The following is a 21,053-nucleotide window of genomic DNA, read 5'->3' on the forward strand; positions in this document are numbered from 1 at the left end:
TAAGATTAAAAAATAGCGCAAATAAAATAAATCTATAAGCTTTTGAAAATCTTGAAAATGGACAATCTAGATAACACATTACAAGATGCACTATTTTTTAAAGTTAGAAACCTATTTTTTCTCATGTCCATGCATCTTGAGGGTGAGATGATCGAACTGATCGTTTATCGGCTTCAAAACCTCTTCTAATGGATTTTTTGAGGTACACCTGAATTTGATTGTTTAGGACCTCACCTTTACATAAACTTTTGCCTTTTCCTCTTTTCAACTTATGGTGCGCCGCAAAGGCATGCATGCGCAGGGCATGAGCCACTATAGGGATAAGTAATTACCAATCCAAATGTAAACCCGAGATACTTAAGGTGTTGTAGTCAAGAGAAAAATACAATAGCAAAATATTTATTCGCGGAGCATATGCATAGGATATTCTTGCAAGGTGTGCTTTCATACTAGGGTGTAGGGTACGATTTACGTAAGATGTCAATTTTAAACAATGGCGCACCTCTATACTTGTCAGAGAATGTCATTTTGGTGTCGAAAATTCCTAGAATAGCCTGAAAATCTATCTTCACCTTTAATTATAAAATTTTAAACTCAAAACAATGTAGATCAAGTTGCTCTATAAATGCTTAAAATATTGAAAATTGAAGGTCTACATATGTTACAAAATGTACAATTTTTAAGATTTAAAATCTTTTGTTTTTTTCCGAGGTCAAGATGATCAATTGAAAAAGTTTTCCATCATAAAAACAAGATGGGCCAATGCATCCCTCTCATGATCCGAATTGCATTCTGTCGAAACAAAGAATGAAAGCCAATTAAATTTCCATCCTTTTCACCAATAAATAACAGATTTCCTCCATTTCTTTCAAGAAATTACGATTTGTGACATCCTTTACTGGGTCGGAGCCATCTTCAGTGACCATCTTACATGACTCTTGCTTTTTCTTTTTCTGTTGTTGTCGTCGTCTTTTCAGTGACCATCTTACACTATCGCCTAAAGGATTTTGAAGCATTTGCCCTTGCTGGATTCACACACAAGCTAGGGCCTCCTTAAATGGCAGTGGACCACTCTGCACAGTGTCAACGCATCCATGAATTAAGAAGCCATAAAACATAATGTAAATCCTTTAAAAAAACAACGGATTTCCATCCAATCTTTTTTACAATCCTTAACAAAAAAAGGAAAAAAAAAAACAAAAAAAGAAGATAGCAAAATGTAAGTCCCACTCTGCATCAATGATACAAGTTGGTGTCTCCTTCCTAAGATACATACCTTTTTAAATTCTTGAAGAGCCAACATTAAAATCTTTGCATTTTGAATACCACGAAATGCTTCTTACTGCATATCCCACCACCCTTTCCATCATAGTCATAGCCTGTTAAAATTTCTCTTACGACCAAGCTAATGCATTTTTCTGCACAGTTCTTGAGTGGTCAGTTGTTGAATAATGTTTTTAGGGGCTGCATTTTTATGACAAGGGAGGGAACACTCCAAAGAAACCTAGAAATCTCTGAGACTACTGCTTTCAATTTGTTTATGAACAAAAGCCTGAAAGCATCCATTCTTGAGTGAAGCTCTAGGAACTCTGAAATATGTGAGAGAGCAAAATAAGCATTGAACTCTTCACCAATTAAGCATATTAGGTGATAAGGGTTGGTAATTTTTACCAAGAAGAATCCTCAGAGAAGTATACTCTATACTAGTCCAAAGCCTTGAGCTCATGTCCCCAACTGGAAAATATCAATAACACATAAAAAAGAATCATATTTACTCATTGAGAAAATTCTTACTTTTGTTATTTGGGGCGAGGGTTTTTCCCCTGCTACTGCTGGTTTTTGTTTTTTTTTTTAAAAGCATCTACTAAAACCATATATGTACATATGAATTGGTATTTATTTTCTTTGATGATATTGGTCATTCATCAAAGAGAATATAAATAATTGTTAAGAGAACTTACAGGTCTCTAAGTTAGGCTCTGTCTTAAGCCCTGCCACCGCAAATTTAGCATATGCCAACAACCGAACACGTTGAGATACACCTAGCTTGCTAATGATAGACCTTACCAATCCACTGGATAAAATATAATAAAACACACATAAAAGGGAGGCAATAAAAACACAAAAATCCACCACTTTTCGAGAATTAAAAACAGAGAGAAGAAACAAAATTATTGGGAAAGAATACCATATTCCAATAGATCAAGTAAATCCACGGTCCAAAAGCCTATGAGAAACCATAGTTCAATAAACCAGGAAGAAGCATAGTCTAGGACATGACTCAAATAGCAGGTCCTTCTCTCGCCTAATCCACTAGAGTATATTTTTGTTGGTCATGATTCCAGGGACTATGGTTTTCCATAGCTGCACTTTACTATAGTATACTTTACCCAAATTCATATAGAAGTGGCACAATGAAAGTTTCCAAATTCGTAATATGCAAATGTAAAAATTTAAAAATGAAAGAAATAAATTCTTACTCAGTCCTTAGTATAGTGAGAAAATCTCGAGGCAAGGATTCCATGAATGAAGAAATATCACCCAGATCGAAGGATCTCAGTTCCTGCTTTAGTTTCTTCTTTTCTTCATCTGACATGCTTCTTCCCAAAGCAGATTTGCTGGGAAAGGTTAACATGAATATTGAAGATCAAATTTACTCAAATGCATTTGAAACATCATGAATCTTTCAGAAGATAACCCAAATAATTGACATGAAAACCACAAGCTTTTTTCTTCAATAATAATTCACTAAAAAGAAGATTATAGTGACAAATTTCAAAGCTCCAAACCAAGACATTCTTCTCTCCTCTGAACAGCCTTGGTGCCTCTCTCTCTCTCTCTCTCTCTCTCTCTCGACAAAGGTTACATAGGAATGTAACTTGAGACGTTGGGTTATGAAAACCTAGCCTCTACCGTCTTGACCCAAGCATGTTTCCTAACACACACATGCACAAAAAAAAAATACAAGGACAATCAAATAAGCTAGCAGAATCTAGAAACATGTTGCTCTCTCCTTGCAAGCAACGTGGACCTTGATTCTTGAGCTGTTGCAGGATGGTTCCATTAGTTTAGCATGTGTTTACGGTGGCTGCTAATTTCAACAATAATCTCAACATTCACTTCTGGCAACTGTTGGCAAATATGACTCAAACAAGACATGTCTTTTTTTACTAGAAGTGCTTTTACATCTTTCTAGATGACTAGCATAAATTTTCTAAACTTGCTACAAGTGGGGAACAATCTTCTAATCATGCTTTATGTTGTGGAATGAATATCACATTGCACTAGTACACAGTCGACGCTCAGAATTGCCTGCTATCAAACAACAGAGATTGCACAAATTTACACTAGTACAACTCTAATTCTCTTATGTTGTTCATTTCGTTTTTGTAGCTCTTTAGTGTCTTTACCTTAGTTCCCATCATAAATATTCAAAGAGCTATAAGTTGTGCACTTCATTCAATATTCAAGGCTCTTTTCCTTTTATAGACTTAGTGAACAATTTTGAATATGAATTTTGCTATAGAGTAAGTGTTTGCCAGCACTGTTTAAAATTTCTTTAGTTAAACTACTGTCACCTCATACATTCTTTTATGCTTTTACTTTTTGCTAATTATTTTCCATATTTATCATAATTATGCATGTGCTTGTATGTTGTGTTCAGCGACAATAATTTTGGATGCATTCTCCCTACTTGAGTCCAGCAGGTCAATCATATTTAAGTTCAGAGCAGTAGTTGCAAATCAACATTCAACAAATAATTGATATCAAACAAAATGTGATCAAAATTAAAGCAATGACTCAATTCCTCTATTTGACCAGCATCATAATCTCTGATCATAATAGAAAAAAATATGGAATTTCTTATTTGTTAACAATGACATGAGTTTTTCGCTTGGCAAGTTATGGGTATTACTCCCATTGAAGTAGCACTAATGACTGATTCCACATATAAAATTGAGCTTTACAAATTTTAAAGTTGAAAGCAAACATATTTTACCTGTCAATAGTTCTTCCTGTAAAAATAATTGGAAAGAATTTGGAGTACTTTCCAGCACCAAGTTTCTCCCCAAGATCCTGTATTTTACGTGAATCTTGAAGGATCAAAGCTTTCCACAGTTGACAAAAGTTCAACCTGAATTCATCATCGAACTCTCTGTATATACCGTGATCCAAAAGAACTGGATTCTCCCATCCATAGGTTTGGACAGTTAGTCTTTAAAGGAGCCAAAAGGAAGTTGGACAAAAATGGATTGACAAACCAAGAGATAGTTCTCAAGAATGGAAGGTGTTTCCAAGTTCATATTTAAAATAGATGAATCTTGATTTTCATGTACCTAGGTAGAAAGCTTGACCACCTCGTGGAGAAACTAAGATATTGCCAGGATGTGGATCTCCGTGCACAAACCCATGGACAAATATCATTTCAGCAAAAACTTCAGCTAAAGCTTGGGCAACCTATAAAATTATTGAACAACAAATGTGAAGAAAATCCTTCAAACCCAGCAGATATATAGAACAGAAAAATATTGAGCGCAGAAAAAATGTATAAAAGAAGAAACAACATTGAATAATGTGTAGCAAATGATGACATATGTAAACAGGTTAAATGCTTTGATGATGATATAGGGTAATTTTCATGTGTGTGTAATCAAAATATAGACAGCAAGTATGACTCTGAAATTCTTGAGACCTGCAAACCTAGTTAGAGAGGGTTCTATGACCTGAGCTTTTTCATGCTATTGCTGGTCCCGAGGCCAGATAAGAAAGGAGGGTTGTCTTAGGTTGCCAGCCAGCATTAGACTTTTCCCACATCTCTATCATGATCTTGAATCAGGAATGACGAAATAGGATTCATGTAGCCGACCCTAAATAGTTGGGATAAGGCTTAGATGATAATCTTTTATTCACCTTGGCATACTTTCAAAAATAGAAAGAAAAATCATAATTTGGAGCCCTTAAGAACCTAGATCAGGTTGTCCATCAAATGGACCATCATTATCTTGGAGGGGTAATTGATTTGGAACATTTTTTGATCTCCAAATCAATTGTTTTTCGTTTAAATTGATATTAAAAATGAACAAAGATGATTTGATAGTTTTGGGATAAAAAATATCCCGTAACATGGGGTTTTGACCGTGTGACCAAGCACACAATTTCTTCCCACAGGACCACCAAATCTTTTTCCTTTTATGTATAATTGAAGTAAAGAGATATGAGTAGAATTCATAGATAAGGTGGGATAACCTACCTTCTGTGGCTTTATTCCCACCTCCTTTAACTTCTCCAAGTCATCAATCTGCACAAGAATGCAATATCTTGTCAAATATGTCGTGGCAGAGTAAAAAATATGTATTAACTTTAGGCCTCGTGGGATGCTCTTGTAGTAATATCCCAGCTGTATCTTCATCTGCCTTTATGTGAAAGTGTGAAGATAGGCACCTGGATATTTCCAAAGTCACCACCACCATTGGAAAGAGGTTAAAGATTTTTCTTTTTTATTGTCAACATCTGCATTTGCCGACCCCAATTAGTTGGGAAAAGGCTTTGACAACGATGATTGTCAATATCTGCATTTGCACAACCCTGCTTTTGCTAATAAACAGGTTTGATTCCTGTAGTTATGCCTGCAAAAAGTGGCATGCCACCCATTGTGGTGCAACTCTAGGGGTATTATTTCTGTGAGTAACAAGGGGGCCAACCAAACGGGGCCTTAGTCAATAAACACAGATCTGCAAAAGAATATTCATGCATATAGAAGCACTAAAACAATGTCCTCGAGAGATATTCATGTGGGTATTTATGATAACGCATATATTTCAATGCAACATGCTTCCTTTTGGGTATTTATGATAATGCATATATTTCAATGCAACATGCTTCCTTTTTGGTATTTATGATAAGGCCTATATTTCAATGCAACATGCATTATATTCAATCCAAGCATTAATCCATTTTTTGGGGTCAATAAAGTGAATTAAGAAAACTACTTAGTTCACATGTCCAAATTAACACGGAAGCTGCCAAGTCCAACTAAGATGAAATTCTCCATGTGCCATTTGGTAGGGAAGCCAGACATCGACAAGACATACCTTGTAACCATGCCAGAACTGCATTGTCAAAACTTGCTTTGTCGTCAAATCCTGAGAAGCATAACCCACTGGAATAAACTTTATACTCTAAAACCTTCATACAAAATACAAATCATATATGCCCCATTTAGCATAATCCTGCATCATATATATAACAAAGTTAAGGCACTACAAGTTTAAAACCTAAAATCAACATTCATGTCAAGGTTGCAACAGAGAGAATGTGAACAGTTTTGAGAAATGGTTTAAATAAAAATTACACAAAAAGACCAGTAGGCGAATGAAAAATAGTGCACAAGAGTAAGACCAAATATAAAAATCGTAAGCACAATCGACCAAAAGGAAGGTATAAAACATGTACAAAGAACACTTGAGCACCGGAATGTCAAAAACATACCCAAAATATTTTAGGAACCCTGACAACATTTTTCCTCTTAAAATTTCTAGCTGTTCTCTCAGAATTCTTTGCTTCTTGAGTGAAATCTGAAAAACAAAAACTCGGAGCAAGCAGAGTAAATGCTTTGTTCATCGATAACTTGAAGGGTTACTAGCCTTAAAAAACATGTAACATTTGCATCTCTACACACAACCTTAGAAATCTCTATGCACTATGTAAAACTTAAATTAGCGACGCACACTTCACAGTTGCAAGATGTAGATATTAAACAAAAATAATCAATAATGGTGGCTGATTGATATTGACGCTCACCAAGTTCCATAGAAATGGTCTTCTCAAATTCTGGAACTATCCATTCAAACTGGTATTCAGGAAAAATCTGTCAATGAGAAGTATAAGAGAACTTCAAAACTGAGTGAAATAATTTTTAAAAGGGTTAAAGCTGTTGCAACCAGTGTTCTAGAAAGCGAAAGGCGGTGCCTAGGTGACCAGGGGTCTTAGCTGCATAGGCAAGCACCTAATAAATGCGGCTCCCAAACAGAGTGTAGAAGGGTTTAAGGGAAGTATTGCATACTCAAGGATCACCGAGACAACATAAAGCACAATAGCATTAAAATTATGTCCTGGGAAGTATTGCATACCCAAGCAATGGATTTGGAAAGGATATACATAGTTTTGGCGTCAATTTGCATCTGTTTTTCCAAACCAGGGTACTGAACCTGGTAGCTCAAAAAGCACAATGGCATATAAGAAGCATTAGTAAGATCATAAAAAAACAATGGTCAATTCATGCAAAGTTTACTACTCATATGACACTAAATAAATCTCAAAATTAAAGAAGGAACCAACTTCATACTTTTTGCCACATGCAATAGCGATGCCTTAACTTTTTCATAAACAATGTTGCATGTAACTTTCTTTTTGACAAACCATCAAACATATCTATAAATTTCAATGCAGGTTTCTAAAGCTAGGGCACTAAAAAAACAGTAGCTAGCCCTTAAATGACCTTTACAAAAAGTCCATAAAAACACACCTTAACTGCCACTTCCTGGTAGTCTTTCAATATTGCATGGTGTACTTGAGCAATGGACGCAGCAGCGATGGGTTGTTCATCAAATGATAAAAATCTAACAGAAAATAAAACTCCGTATCAGTGCAAATCCAGCAATTTGCTTTCTTTACTGGAGGGGACGATCAATACTTTCCCATTGTAACAGTTGGAGGTGAAAATATTTCCTTTGGAACTTGAATGCTGAACTATTCTAAACATACCATATATGAGTAATATCTCTTCAATTATATAATAAGTTACATGAAATATGCCAAGATCAGCAAGTTAACTTCCAGCATGTCCTGAGAGTGGCTAATGATCTAACTGATTCACTAACACATGCAGGCAGTTGTAGGAGTGAACTTGTGGTAGCTTGTGTTTTTTGGTTATCTTTTTCTTCTTTCCCTACTGTTTATGTCTAAGTTTTTATGCATCTATAGGAAGCAACTGATATAACAGTTCAATCCCTATGATTCATTCCTTTTCTTCTTTCCCTACTGTTTATGTCCAAGTTTTTATGCATCTATAGAAAGCAACTGATATAACAGTTTCAATCCCCATGATTGAATCATTCACAGTACGCTAACCTTACAAAACAAAGGAAAGGGTCAAATCCAATTTCAATTGCAGTTCCAGGTAAGATTTTGTAATATTTAGATTTAGTTTAGTTACTTTCATTGACATAGGTTTAGGTGAGGAATGTTTCCAATAAATATGGTTTGTTCTTGCATCAATAGGAAGCAATTGATATAGCAGTTTCATTCTAGAAGAAGAAGAAATAAAATCTCCATAGGTGGAATTCAGCAATTACAGAGAATACAGCCATCAAAGCTGGATGCGGATCAAAAGATCATATACAATGTAATATACCTTGTGCAGCAATCCCAATACAAGCATTGAAATAATTACCCTAGGAGAAAGGAGGGGCAACTGCATTGCATGCACAAAAATTATACTCCTAAGAGAAAGGGAGCAATACAAGGTACTGTCATCAAGAAAAAGAGGACGAAACTCCCATTTAGCAATATAATACATTATTTGCAATAATCCATAAAGAACGATAATACTTCTTAAGTTAAAACATGATGCAAAATAATATAGAAAACAACAATCCAACAAATGACAATAAAAATTCTCAATTAAAACTATAGTATAAAACAAGGAATCATAGCAAAAAACTGCCAATGCAAGTTTGGAGGTGTAAATAGCAAATTTACAAGATTTGAAGCACTAGTTGAAACATAAAATTGGTAAAAAATACATGAAATGAAAAGAGGCATGGCTTTCACTATGGTAATAAAAAGATCATACATAAAAGTTCCAGACTACAAGTTCCTTTGCTGATAAATAACTACAGTACAAATAGATAAAACAAAACCATAACAATCACAACAAACCTAGACAGCAACTTGACTTAAAAAACTTAGGGGGCAACTTACATCTCAGATAATTCTCTGCCAAAGTTTCTTGTGATTACTTCTTTTATAGCATCAAACTGAAAAGGTACTGCCTGACGCATCACATGCATAAAGGCAAGACAAACATGACAAAATATACAATATAGTAAGTTACCAATTTATAAAATACACAATGAATGATAAGATATATGTAGGAGTAGGACTCAATTACCTGGTCTTGCAAGGAAGAAAGTAATGATTGATATTCTTTGGGCACTTGTCTTATTGATGCAATGAATTGACCTGCTTTGACATAGAAACCTTTATTTACTTCACAAAGTTTCAGAATTCTGTTGGCTGCACGATGATGAACCTGAATCCACATCATACTATAACTAATCGTCAATCTAGATGCAAATGAGTTACCTTTTGTTATTGGTAGATTAAAAATTAAGACTGAAAAGAATTATTAATTATATGCAAGTAAACAGTATGCTATATGCTACATTTTTTCTCCCTTTGATTGTTAAGAAGTATGCTATATTCCATGAAACAAAACTTTAGTTATTGCACAAAATTGTGACCTTATAAATACAATAAATTGTGGCTAAAACTTTGTAATCTCCATATTTTGCAACTCGTAATATGAAACTGTTAGACGTGAAGTCATATTTCCTATTAAATAGGGGATCCTATTTTAATGGAATTTTGGTATCTTTTGTATCCTATTAGAGTTCTTGTTATCATTGGAATGTAATCCTTTAGTATTATGAAACTACCATGAGTTGGTTGAAGCAACTAGGAGTCCTATCTTGTGGGGAAACCTACAGCCTATTATTTCAGAAAACCAATTAAAATAGGATGGGGCCTCACGTGGGTAGTTTTATGGGATTTTCTTCTTTATAAAAATTGTTTTGTAGAGAGAGATGCAAAAGGAGAGCGAGAGAGAGAGAGAGAGATTTGTTGTCCCGTGGACGTAGGCAATTTTCCGAACTACATAAATCCTTGTGTCTCCTTTTTTTAAATTTTCTGCACTATTTATTTTTCCCAAACCTTTGTTTTTATCCCCTACAATAGGTATCAAAGCCTTAGCATTTAAGATCTTTGCTGAGCACACGATTTGAGGCAAATCGCAGATCTTGACTGTTCGAATTTCTCAACCTGGAAATTAAAAATGCAAGCAATGTTGGTGAAAGATGGTTGTGTAGTGGCTTTAAAAGGTAGAGACAATAAACCTGCAAAGATGGATGATGAGGAATTTGATAAGAAGGATGAATTGGCCAAGATAGATATTCTTTTGGCGCTTGATGAATCCTTTCTATTCAATGTCTCATCAGGAACTACGTAAAAGATTATGGGACAGGCTGAAAAATACTTATGAAGGTCTCTTCCTAATAAAATTTTTCTTCGTCAACAACTCTACAATCTCAAGATGAGCGATGGTCCATCTTTGCAAGAGCATTTAAATGAGTTTAATGCCTTGATTAGCAAGTTAATGTCACTAGATGTAAAAATTAATGAAGAAGATAAAGCAGTTATAGTATTTTGTTCTATGCTGGAATCATGGGATGGATTAATCATGAATCTCAGTATTGTGAAATCTCTTAAATTTGGTTATGTTTGTTTCAACACTTATGTTGTTTCTTCTGAGAATGTGTTTGTAGCACAGGGTAGATCAATGGAGAGAACTATAGCAAGGGGTCAATCAAGATCTAAATCGAGAGGGCGTAAGAAAGTGAAGTGTTGGAGATGAGGAAAATTAGGTCATGTGAAGAAAGATTGTAAAGCACAAAAAGGGAACTAGGAAGCCCCTAAATCTAGTTCTAATGAGAAGCCTAATTCAAGTCAGTCTCAAGGAAATCTAGGAGAAGAAATTGAGTTTTTTGAAGATGAAGAAGTTTTGTCTATGGATAGGGAGGAAATTATGCAGCATTGGCTACTTCACTCCAGGGCTTGGTTCTAAAAATACCAATTGTATGTTAACTGCTGCTGGATTAGGGCTGTGTTTTTGGGTAGAAACAATTCGTACAGCTTGTTTAATAGGTCTCCCAATTCTGCTATTGACTACGAGACACCAAAAGAAGTTTGGACAGGTAAACCTATTGATTATTCCTTTTTTTTTGGCTGCGATGCATATTCTTTGATTCCAAACGAGACGAGACTAAGTTGGATGAAAATCCAAAAAAGTGTGTTTTCCTTGGCTATGCTGATGGAACAAGGGTGTATAGAATGTGGGATCCTACTGACTGCAAGATTATTGTTAGCCGAGTTGTTATTTTCAATAAAAATACCATGCAGAAAAAGAAGGATGAGCCACATGTAAAACCTGTTGAGGTGAAATGCACCCATGAGAGCCAGCGGATAATGGTCAGGACTAAGAACCTGAAATTGTTCAAGACCTTAAAGAATATTTACGTGGTATTGCATTAAGAAGACCTGAAAGACCTAAAACGACACTTGTGAGGCTTAACGACTGTCTTGTCTTATGCTTACTTGACAGAGGAGGGCAATGAAACCGGTCAATGGAGACCATCCATGGAATAAGAGATGAAGGCCTTGTAAAAAAATAAAACATGGGACCTCATTGAATCATCAGAAAGGTGAAAGGCAAGTGGTTGCAGGTGGATCTTCAAGATGAAGAAAGGTCCAGATGATATTGTTGAAAGTAAAATGCTCGATTGGCTGTGAAAGGTTATACTAAAAAATCAGGTATCGACTTTGATGAGAGTTTCACTACTGTCATTGATTTAGACTCAGAACAATTAGATGTGAAGTTGCATTTTTGTATGGTGACTTAAAAAAAATATATTATATGACCCAACCTGACGATTTTATTAAGGAAGGTAAAGAGAATATCGTTTATAGGTTCAAGAAATCATTGTACGGGTTGAAATAGGAGCCAAGGTGTTGGTACAAACAATTTGACTTTATGTTGAGCTTGAATTTCATACATGTGAAGCTGGCCATTGTACCTCTTTTCATGTTACGGTGATGGAAGGTTTATTATCTTGTTATTGTATGTCGATGACATGATTGTTTTAGGACTAAACAAAGAGCATATTGCAACACTTAAAGCTCAATTGGCTAGGGAATTCGAGGTGAAAGATTTGGGAGCCATGATCACTGGATTGTTATGAAGTGGATCCTTCGGTATTTAACGGGAACTTGCAATGCCGGTATTTATTACAGTGGAATGGATTTGAAAGTTGTTGATTATGCCGATGCAGATTTTGCAGGTGCCTTGGATAAAAAAAAAAGGTCTACTAGGTATGTTTTTTCTTTAGGAGGTGGTGTAGTTGGTTATCAAGGTTGCAGTTTGTGAAGCTTTGTCTTCTACAGAGGCTGAATATATGTCACTTATCCATGCATCTAAAGAAGCAATTTGGCTAAACAAGTTGGTGAGTTCCAAGTTGTGGAAGAAAGTATACCGTTTCATTGTGATGACTAAAGTGCCTAGTTTTTAGCAAGGAATCCAGCCTTCCATGGCAGGACTAAGCATATTGATGTTCATTATCACTTTGTTCATGATGTGGTAGAAGATAAAAGAATTTTATTACAAAAAATTCATACTAACGACAATCAAGTGGATATGTCTTTTTGAAGAAATGTTAACTTTGTATTAATATTAGTAAGAAGGGAAGTTACAAAAACCGTATACAAGCATCCCACATGTGAGTGCTCAGAGTACCAACATAGGGGAGAGAAGAAAGAAATTAAATACAATTACATAAAAATGGACCATCATGGGGTCAAATTTAGGAGGCGTTGCTCTTGTTGGGGGGTTCTACCATACTCTGAAGAGGCCAAGTCATAGGTAGGAAGGGTGAGGCGAGGATAACGGTAATGTTTTTGGGTCTTCGGCATGTGCACAAGGATTAAGCGAGCATATACACCGAGCTAAGCACCCATGAGTAGGACCAAAAATAACCAAGACATCGGACCATTTTACCAACGTCGAACCTGGGGAATTTTATGAGGAAAGAGGGGTACCTGGCTAATGATCAGATCAAAAGGGGAGTTGGGGTGGGGGGGTTGGGTGGGGATAGAGGAAGAAAACCAGGGGAAGGGGAAAAGAGAGACACATTTATATAGGAGAAAGAAAAGGACTTGAGGGAGAGGAGAAAAGAGCCTTAAAGAAGACAGGAAAGACGAATGAGGGAAGAGGAGTTAGAGAAGGAATCAAAAGAGTAGACGAAAGGGGAAGCTTTACCTAGGAACTAAATTTATTTATTTATTTATTTTTCCCTTTTTTTTGTTTTTTCTATTTATCCTATTTTTTTTTTAGAAGGTGGGGGGGAGTAGGGAATAGAGAGGGGTCAAGAGGAAGAAACGATGGAACCTGGGGTTACACGTGCTGCATCCTTTGTGAGTCTATCAGCTATTGCATTGGCTTCTCGATGGATGTGACTTAAGCGAATTGCTACAAAGGACTTGCAAGTGAAGGCAATATGCTCAAAAACGGATGCAAGGTGCCATGTTGGGAGAGTAATATTTGAGGCCCATCTAAATGTGTTGATTGCATCTGCCTCTACCAATACTCCTTTGAATTGGTGAGCTACAACCAATGCTCTCTTAACTCCTTCAAACAAGGCCACGGCTTCTACAATGGTAGAATCTAAAAATCCCAGACGACCAAAGAAGGAAAGGAAGACACCTTTTGATTTGGCCAGCGTGCCTCCAAAGTCCACCGGACTAGGGTTTCCAAGAGAAGACCTGTCTGTGTTAACTTTAAGAAAAGCAGGGGGTGGTGGGTTCCAAACAGCCTAAAAGATTGGGAAGGGAGGGCGAGTGGAAGGAGAAAACTCCAATATGCCCTGAAGTTAAAGAGGGCAAAGGGTTTATAAACAGGGATATTTATGGCCCAAAAAGAAATCAGAGCAAGAGTTGAATCAATTATGTATGACAGAATCTTGCGGTTCCCCTGAAAATCCTATAGTTTCTTTCTAACCAAATAGTCCAAAGAATAGTACGTCAGAGGACACAACCACTACTAGGGAAAGGGGGAGAGAACATGGTGGAGAAAAGTTGGGGTACAGAGGCGGGAGTGACCCAATGGATGCCAAAGAGTTTTAGGAGGAAAGACCATATGGGAAAAGTGGCTTCACAATGAAGGAAAAGAGGGGGAATGGTTTCCTCGTCTTGTAAGCAAAGAGAACATTCGGTTTGGGAGAGAGAGGCCTCTCCTTTGCAGTTGATCCAAGGTTAGGACTTTTCCTTATTGAAGGATCCAGGCAAAAACTTGGATCTTGAGAGGGGTAGGGATGGACCAAAGTTTATTGAGAAGAGGAGAGGGATCCATAGGAGGAAGGAGAGACAAGTAGAAGGAAGATACATTAAATACCCTAGCAGGATTGGGAGCCAAGATGATAGAATCCTCACGAGAAAGAGTAGAGATTAGAGAATAAAAGATTGAGGAACCTACGAAGGGAATTAAAAGAGATGATTTCCAAGTCGTACAGGTTTCTTCTAAAAATTGGGGTCCAAACCAATAACAGTCCCCTACGTTCCACATAAGTGGCCACAGAGGAATCTTGATCAGTGGCTAAGAGGAAGAGATAAGGGAAGAGAAGTTCTAATGATTGGTCACCAATCCAAAAATCTTTCCAAAATCTAACTCTAGAGCCATAACCTATTTGAAATCTAATGTGAGATTTGAACAAATATTTTCAGGATGACATTGATTTCCAGCTGAAGCTCGGTGCAAAGGGGATCCAGGTAGCCAACCTTCCACTCCCATGCCATATTTGCACTGATCATCTACTTCCAGAGCAGAGGGTGTGGAGAGGTGAATCTCCACCACCATTTTCCCAATAACGTGGAGTACCTAAAGTAATTTTCCTCATGCTAAGACCTCCAAACTTTTTGGGAGTACAAATCCTATTCCAGGTAATAAGGTGGAATTTATGCCCTTGGGATTCCCCATTCCAAAGAAAATCCCTCATAAGTTTCTCAAGGCGATTGGCTATGGAAACGGGGATATGGAAAAGAGACATCTGGTATACCAAGATGTTGGCCAAAGTGGCTTTGATGAGGGTAATTCGACCACCCAAGGACAAGAATCTTCCTTTCCAATAGCAAGCTTCTAGGAAAATTTCTCTATAATATTATCCTAAAGTTGTTTGTTAGGCTTGCCTAAACAGAGGAGGAGGCCTAAGTAGGATGAGGGGAGGTGGTCAATGGCACAATCTAAATGAGCAGCTAGAGAGTAGAGCTCATAATCATAGACCTGAATACTGAACATTTGGTTTTGGACATGTTAACCTTCATTCCTGTAGTGAGCTCAAAACATCTGAGAAAAAGCAAGAGTTTATCTAATTGAGTAGGCTCTGCCCACAGAAAATCAAGGTATCATTTACATAGAGAAGATGGGACAGAATAGGGACAGTTGTGGAGGTATGAAACCTTGAAAGTAAGCCACGCTTGAACCACCAAAAGTTCTAGTGAAGAGCTCTCCTATGAAGGTAAAAAGGAAGGATGAGAGGGGGTCTCATTGTCTAATGCCCTTAGAAGATGGGAAGAATCCCACCGATGAGCCATTAATGATGACAGAAAAGGAGGGGCTAGAGATACATGCTTTAATCCATGATAGCCAATAGGGACAGAACCCCATGCGAAGCTGGATTTCATCAAGGAGGCCCCAATCTACTATGCCGTAGGCCTTCTCCCAGTCTAACTTGATGACTAAGCCCTTAGAACCAGACAATCTAGTGGATATGTGAACTAAGCGTCTTGGGAAAGGGAAGTTCACTTGGTGCAGAACCTCGTTGGTGCTTGTAGTTACTTGATAATTAATGACTGGTGGGCAACAATTTCTTGGAATAGAATAGTCGGCATGGAAACACGTCTCCAAGTGAACATGAAGTCATATTTCCTATTAAATAGGAGATCCTATTCTAAAGGAATTTGGATATCTTTTATTTCCTATTAGTATTAGGGTTCCTATTATCATGGGAATGTAATCCTTTAGGTTTAGGAAATTACCTTGAGTTGGTTGAAGCAATTAGGAGTCCCATCTTGTAGGAAACCTAGAGCCTATTATTTAGGAAAACGAATCAAAATAGGATGGGGCCTCACGTGGGTAATTTTATGGGATTTTTTCTTTATAAAAGTAGTTTTATAGAGAGAAAATTAGATGCACAACAGAGTGTGAGAGAGAGTTAGTTCCTTAAGTCCTTTGGATGGGTGTTTTAGAGAAAGGACATTGTTTTAGGTTTGAGAGAGAGCTTGTAATCCCATGTATTCTCCATGTTTGTAAAGTGTTTTCTTGAGAAGAACTTTACTGCCTCGTGGACATAGGCAATTTACCGAACCACATAAATCTTTGTTTTCTTGCTTCTTTTAATTTTTCTCCATTATTATCTTTTCTTTATTTTTCGGAGATGGCGAAGAGGAATAGGAGATTACCATTTCTATAAAATTTCGTGACAATTTCAACCAAATTATAATAGAACTCAAACAAAAGCTAAGAAGGGATACCAAAAAAAAAAGCAAATAAAATGAAATTTTCAAAATAAAAAGAGAAATACATCAGGCAATATAAAAACATGGAGGCAAATAAGTGAGAATTTTCAGTCCTTGACTTTGAAAAGAAACAACCAAAATTCAAGATACTGGTGAATGAATTTCTTAACATATATCTTTCAATTCTCAGCCCAAATTCAATAATTATTCTCTCAAAGCATTACCAGATATTTGGGGGATTCTCAGCTCTCAATTCTCAGCCCAAATTCAATAATTATTCTCTCTAAGCATTACCAGATATTTGGGGGAATTTAAAGTGTGACTGTACCTGAGATAGTGCCTCGTAATATTCCTCAGAATTTGGTGCCAACATTCGCAGAGTATACTTGTAATCAATCACATTCAAAGTGCACTGTGAACAAAAGACACTCGATCCATCACTGATACAGAGAGAGAGAGAGAGAGAGAAATTGGGTAAAGAGGAGTAAAGATAAAGAGCGAGGCATACAGTGGATACAGCCCGCGAGGAACGAACAATGCCATGATAAAAAGTCCTAAGTTTATTATTGAAATCATCATCGCTGTAAATGTGAATCGCCACTGCGGCGGTGCTCGCTGCGGCCATCAAGTAGCTGCAGGCCTTTGCTTTGGAGCCAATATTCCGACCCCATAATAACCTTCTCATTCTCTCTCTAGTCTTTAACCCCTCTCTCTCCTCTTCTCCTCTCTCTTAATCTATACTTCTCTCGATTCCCTGTCTCTTTCTCTCTCTTCAAGAAGAGAGAGCGGAAAATGGCGGGGACTCTGCATGCAGCAGGAAAAAGGGAAAGAAATGGGCTTATCGAGTACCCAAATTAGGGTAGGCAAGGGACTCAGCCCAGACCACAACAGGACAGGCCAGACATGGCGACGCCATTCTATTTCTCCTCATTTTTTAAGGGATTTTCAAATGGAAAAAGTTTATTCCGAGCCGAGGCTTTATACGATCAAATTAGAGCCTACCTCAAAAATTTCAAGAGGTTCCTTTGATGCCCAAATATCCTTCAATTGATATCTCGACATCAAGATGCATGGACATGAAAAAAAAATGGATTTTAAGTTTTAAAAATAATGTATTATGTAATGCATTTTTTGTTCATTAATTTTCAAGATTTTCAAATTTTTATAGATCTCTCGATCTACGTTATTTTTGAAGCTTTAAACTTTATAAATAAAGATGAAAATATATTTTAAGGCTATAAAAAAGATTTCCAGTATTGAAATCACATTTCTCTACCCAATTTGAAGGTAGATCTTTATGATAGCCTTAAAATATATTTTCATCTCTAATCATAAAATGAGTAAATATCCTATAAGACCCACCCACATCCATGTGTATAAGACCCCAAAGGATCACCATTAAATTGGTATATATTTTTAGAAAAGTTATCACGGGACTTGACTTTTTTAAAGATATATGTCAAATTTAATGGTGATCCTTTGGAATCCTGCTTATGGGTGTGAGACTTATAAAATTTATAGCTTAAAAAATAGTATAGATCGAGCGTATCTATGAAAACTTGAAAATCTTGAAAGTTTACGATCCCAAAATGCATTACAAGATGCACGATTTCTCAAACTTGAAATCCATTTTTTTAATGTCCATGCATCTTGATGTCAAGATGATCAAGTTGAAGATATTTTAACATCAAAGCAACCTAATCTAGTGAAATTCTTGAGATAGGTTTTGATTTGATTGTTTAGAGCCTAGGTTATATATAAAATTTTTCTTTTTGTATAACCATATGATGTGAAATCCCACACCTCGAATATGTTTTTTAAAATAATTTATTTTCTACTTTAAGTTAGGTCAATGAAATAAATGCAGCAACCCAATTTTACATTTAATATCAAGATTAATTGTGAACACTTTCTTTCGAAGGTAAAAGATTTTATTATAAATTTTTTATTTTATATTTATTTTAAAAATATAAAAAACATCCCTCATCATTAAAAAAATTCAATTTTTTTACTATCCATGTTTTGTTGCCAGAAATACCCTTCACCTTTATGTTAGAATCGTGAAGATCATCATGGCCCAAATAGATATCTGATGCTATGAAACACCCACTTCCACGATTATATTATGAAGTTTTAAAGGATCATGGCTGTATTGGAACCTTAATGGCTTTTTGTTTTAAAAGTATCACGGAACTACTAGAACTGTGAAGGTTGTTAAAATAAAGTTTTTTTTCTAGAATCGTAACTGTTTTAAAAATAAAGCCTCTATAAAAGGAAAAAAATTATGCAAAGTTGACTTCTTAAAATGTAAAACTAAGAGGCACATCTATAATCTTTCGAATAAGATTTGTTTTGATGTTGAAAAAAATATTTAATTAATCATCTCAACATCGAGATGTATAGATATGGAAAAAAAAATAGATTTCCAGTCATAAAGATAATACATCTTGCAACATGTTATCTAGACCGTCCATTTTTAAGGTTTTCATGCATTTATAGATATACTTGATTTGAACTATTTTTGGAGTTTAAGATTTTATAATTAGAGATAAAAATGGATTCTTCCACTATCCTAAGAATTTTCAACACTAAAATTATATCTCATGACAAATTTTGGAGGTACACCTTATTGTGATTAATTTGATTATTTAAGGTTTCAACCTTATACAAACCTCACCTTTTTAAAAATATGAACGGTAAACAAAAGCATCATAGCCCTGAAGGGTATTTTAGGTATTAAAATTTAGGGTTATATACAATGAGACCATTTACTTTTGATACAAGTTATTTGCAATTTCTTACAACAATCCAATCTGAAATCCGATAGGTTGAGTGTGTCATAAAGTTCAAAAAAATTTATTTTGAAGTTTGACTTTAGTCATTAGAATAAATTCAACTATCTAATTTTACATCCAATGGTTAAGATTAATAATGACCACATTGTATCAAAGATAAATGGTCTCATTGCATACTTTTTCTTAAAATGTACAGCAAAAAAATTGGATATGAATGAGGTTTTAAAAACCAATGTTTCCTTTCAATTTTTTTTTTGTAAAATAGGATATTTTTGATATGTTAAATCATACCCGGGCCTGGCTAGCGCCTAGGTTCCTTTGGTTTTGTGGCTGAGCTCAGGTTGGTCCTAAATGGATATGGGAGGGATCAATTCAAGCAACACCCGGCCACCTAGCCCGTTGCTAGCTCTAACAAAAAACCAACTTCGCTTTCAGATGAAAAGGACCCTTTAGATTTAGTATGGTATGCAAACGTTTCCTTCTTCTTCTTTTTTTCTTATGGTTTATGAAAAATAAAAAAAACTTACAATGAGACATTTATTTTTGGGTGTTGTTTGTATAGAGCCAAGGCTCAAAAAAATCAAAATAAAGACACCTTCAAACAGTATCAAGAATTGTGGTTTAAATACTGAAAATCTTCGAGATAGCCTTAAAATATATTTCCATATCTAATTCTAAAATTTAAAGCTTAAAAAATAGAAGAAATCTATGAAAACTTGAAAATCTTTAAAATTGATGATTTAAAAATGCATTACAAGATGCACTATTTCCTAAACTTGAAATCCATTTTTTTTCTCATGTCTATGCCTCTTTAGGTTGAGATGATCGATTTGAGGATATTTGGGCATCAAAACAACCTCTTTTTAAAAAAAAATTTGAGGTGTGCCCTAATTTGATTGTTTAGAGCACTTGTATAAACTTTTTCCTTTACATTTTTAATACGAAGAGGTCACAATCACTATTGACCATTAGATTTGAATTCCAGTGCTTGAAGACATGTCACAGTTTAATTGGGGAGATCATCTGCAAGATTGGTTCATATTAAGTATTATCTCTCTCTCTTTGCCAAGTAGATTATAGTTCCTCAAATCAATTTTCAATGCTTCTTCTATCTATTAGCTCTTTTTTTCCTCCTTCCAAGGTGCACTTGTAGTATCACCGAGAGGTTACAATATAACTTCCTTTGTGTAGGCACTACTGATAATGAGGGATTGCACTTGGTAAATTGGAGTACGTTACGCTTGAAACATGACGAGGGGGGATTGGGAATTCATCATGTTCAGGACCTTAATATGGCTGACAATATGAAATTGGCATGGAGGGTAATGTCCAATCCATTTGTTCTCCTAGTAAAGTTTTTCAAACACAAGTACTTTCACCATATCATAGTGTGGCATAGTCATCCAAGGAATTGCTCGCATGCATGGCGGGGCATGGCTTTGGGCATCATGTTACAAAATAATGTCAAATGGTTGGTTGGTAATGGAAAATAGATAGATTTTTGGGTTGATATGTGGTTATTAGAACAATCTTTGTGGGGGATACATTCACATGGTTTTCTACCAAGGCCAAAGTATATGACTTCTTGGATGCTGCAGCTCTTAGACGTATCTTACATCTTCTGTTTCTATCCCCCTTTATTTAGAAGATGTTTTAACATGTATTGCCTCTTCGTCCCCTTGAAGATCCATTTGTCTGGATTCATTTAGTTGAGGGTTGAAGAGGGCTTGAGAGTACAATAAAAGGGATGCACATGTGAAACATTTTTTCATAATTTTGTGGTCCATGTCATTCCTTCTCAGGGTGAAATGGTTCAATTGGTTAGCCCTGTATTCTCGGTTATCCACCTCAATGCTA

At 35.9% G+C, this 21,053-nt stretch overlaps 1 protein-coding gene across 27 annotated transcripts; it reads right to left on the reverse strand.

The window, feature by feature from the left end:
* Positions 1 to 614: 614 nt before the first annotated feature.
* Positions 615 to 17,426, reverse strand: LOC18439290 (Protein kinase superfamily protein). Of its 27 annotated transcripts, none has more exons than XM_088864459.1 (18): positions 16,910 to 17,425; positions 16,730 to 16,813; positions 9,173 to 9,313; positions 8,983 to 9,053; positions 7,526 to 7,619; positions 7,131 to 7,208; positions 6,802 to 6,868; positions 6,490 to 6,575; positions 6,093 to 6,143; positions 5,252 to 5,299; positions 4,725 to 4,868; positions 4,338 to 4,458; positions 4,001 to 4,181; positions 2,481 to 2,618; positions 1,962 to 2,074; positions 1,672 to 1,734; positions 1,277 to 1,589; positions 615 to 1,073 (listed from the first exon to the last, which is right to left on the reverse strand). In XM_088864459.1, the coding sequence occupies exons 1-11, from the start codon at positions 17,084 to 17,086 to the stop codon at positions 4,821 to 4,823; spliced, it is 945 nt and encodes a 314-aa protein (XP_088720585.1). In that variant the 5' UTR covers positions 17,087 to 17,425; the 3' UTR covers positions 615 to 1,073; positions 1,277 to 1,589; positions 1,672 to 1,734; positions 1,962 to 2,074; positions 2,481 to 2,618; positions 4,001 to 4,181; positions 4,338 to 4,458; positions 4,725 to 4,820. The 27 variants fall into 27 exon arrangements, with proteins under 27 accessions (XP_088720585.1, XP_088720590.1, XP_088720597.1 ...); XM_088864464.1 differs by having other exon boundaries at positions 6,093 to 6,186; XM_088864471.1 differs by having other exon boundaries at positions 6,093 to 6,230.
* Between the last annotated feature and the right edge of the window lie 3,627 nt (positions 17,427 to 21,053).

The sequence above is a fragment of the Amborella trichopoda genome, chromosome 4 (genome assembly GCF_054954075.1).
Source record: "Amborella trichopoda isolate Santa Cruz 75 chromosome 4, AtrichopodaSantaCruz75HAP2 v2.0, whole genome shotgun sequence".
Taxonomy (NCBI): Eukaryota; Viridiplantae; Streptophyta; class Magnoliopsida; order Amborellales; family Amborellaceae; genus Amborella; species Amborella trichopoda.

Bases quoted from the DNA above. Each gene is read 5' to 3' on its own strand.
- LOC18439290 (XM_011627052.3), bottom strand. From the start codon at position 17,086: ATGAGAAGGTTATTATGGGGTCGGAATATTGGCTCCAAAGCAAAGGCC. The intron at 7,620-8,982 runs GTAAGTTGCCCC...ATTTTCTGTTAG, and splicing joins GGCAGAGAATTATCTGAGAT to ATTTTTATCATTTGATGAAC. The intron at 6,144-6,489 runs GTATGTTTTTGA...TATGCTTCTCAG, and splicing joins GGGTTCCTAAAATATTTTGG to GATTTGACGACAAAGCAAGT.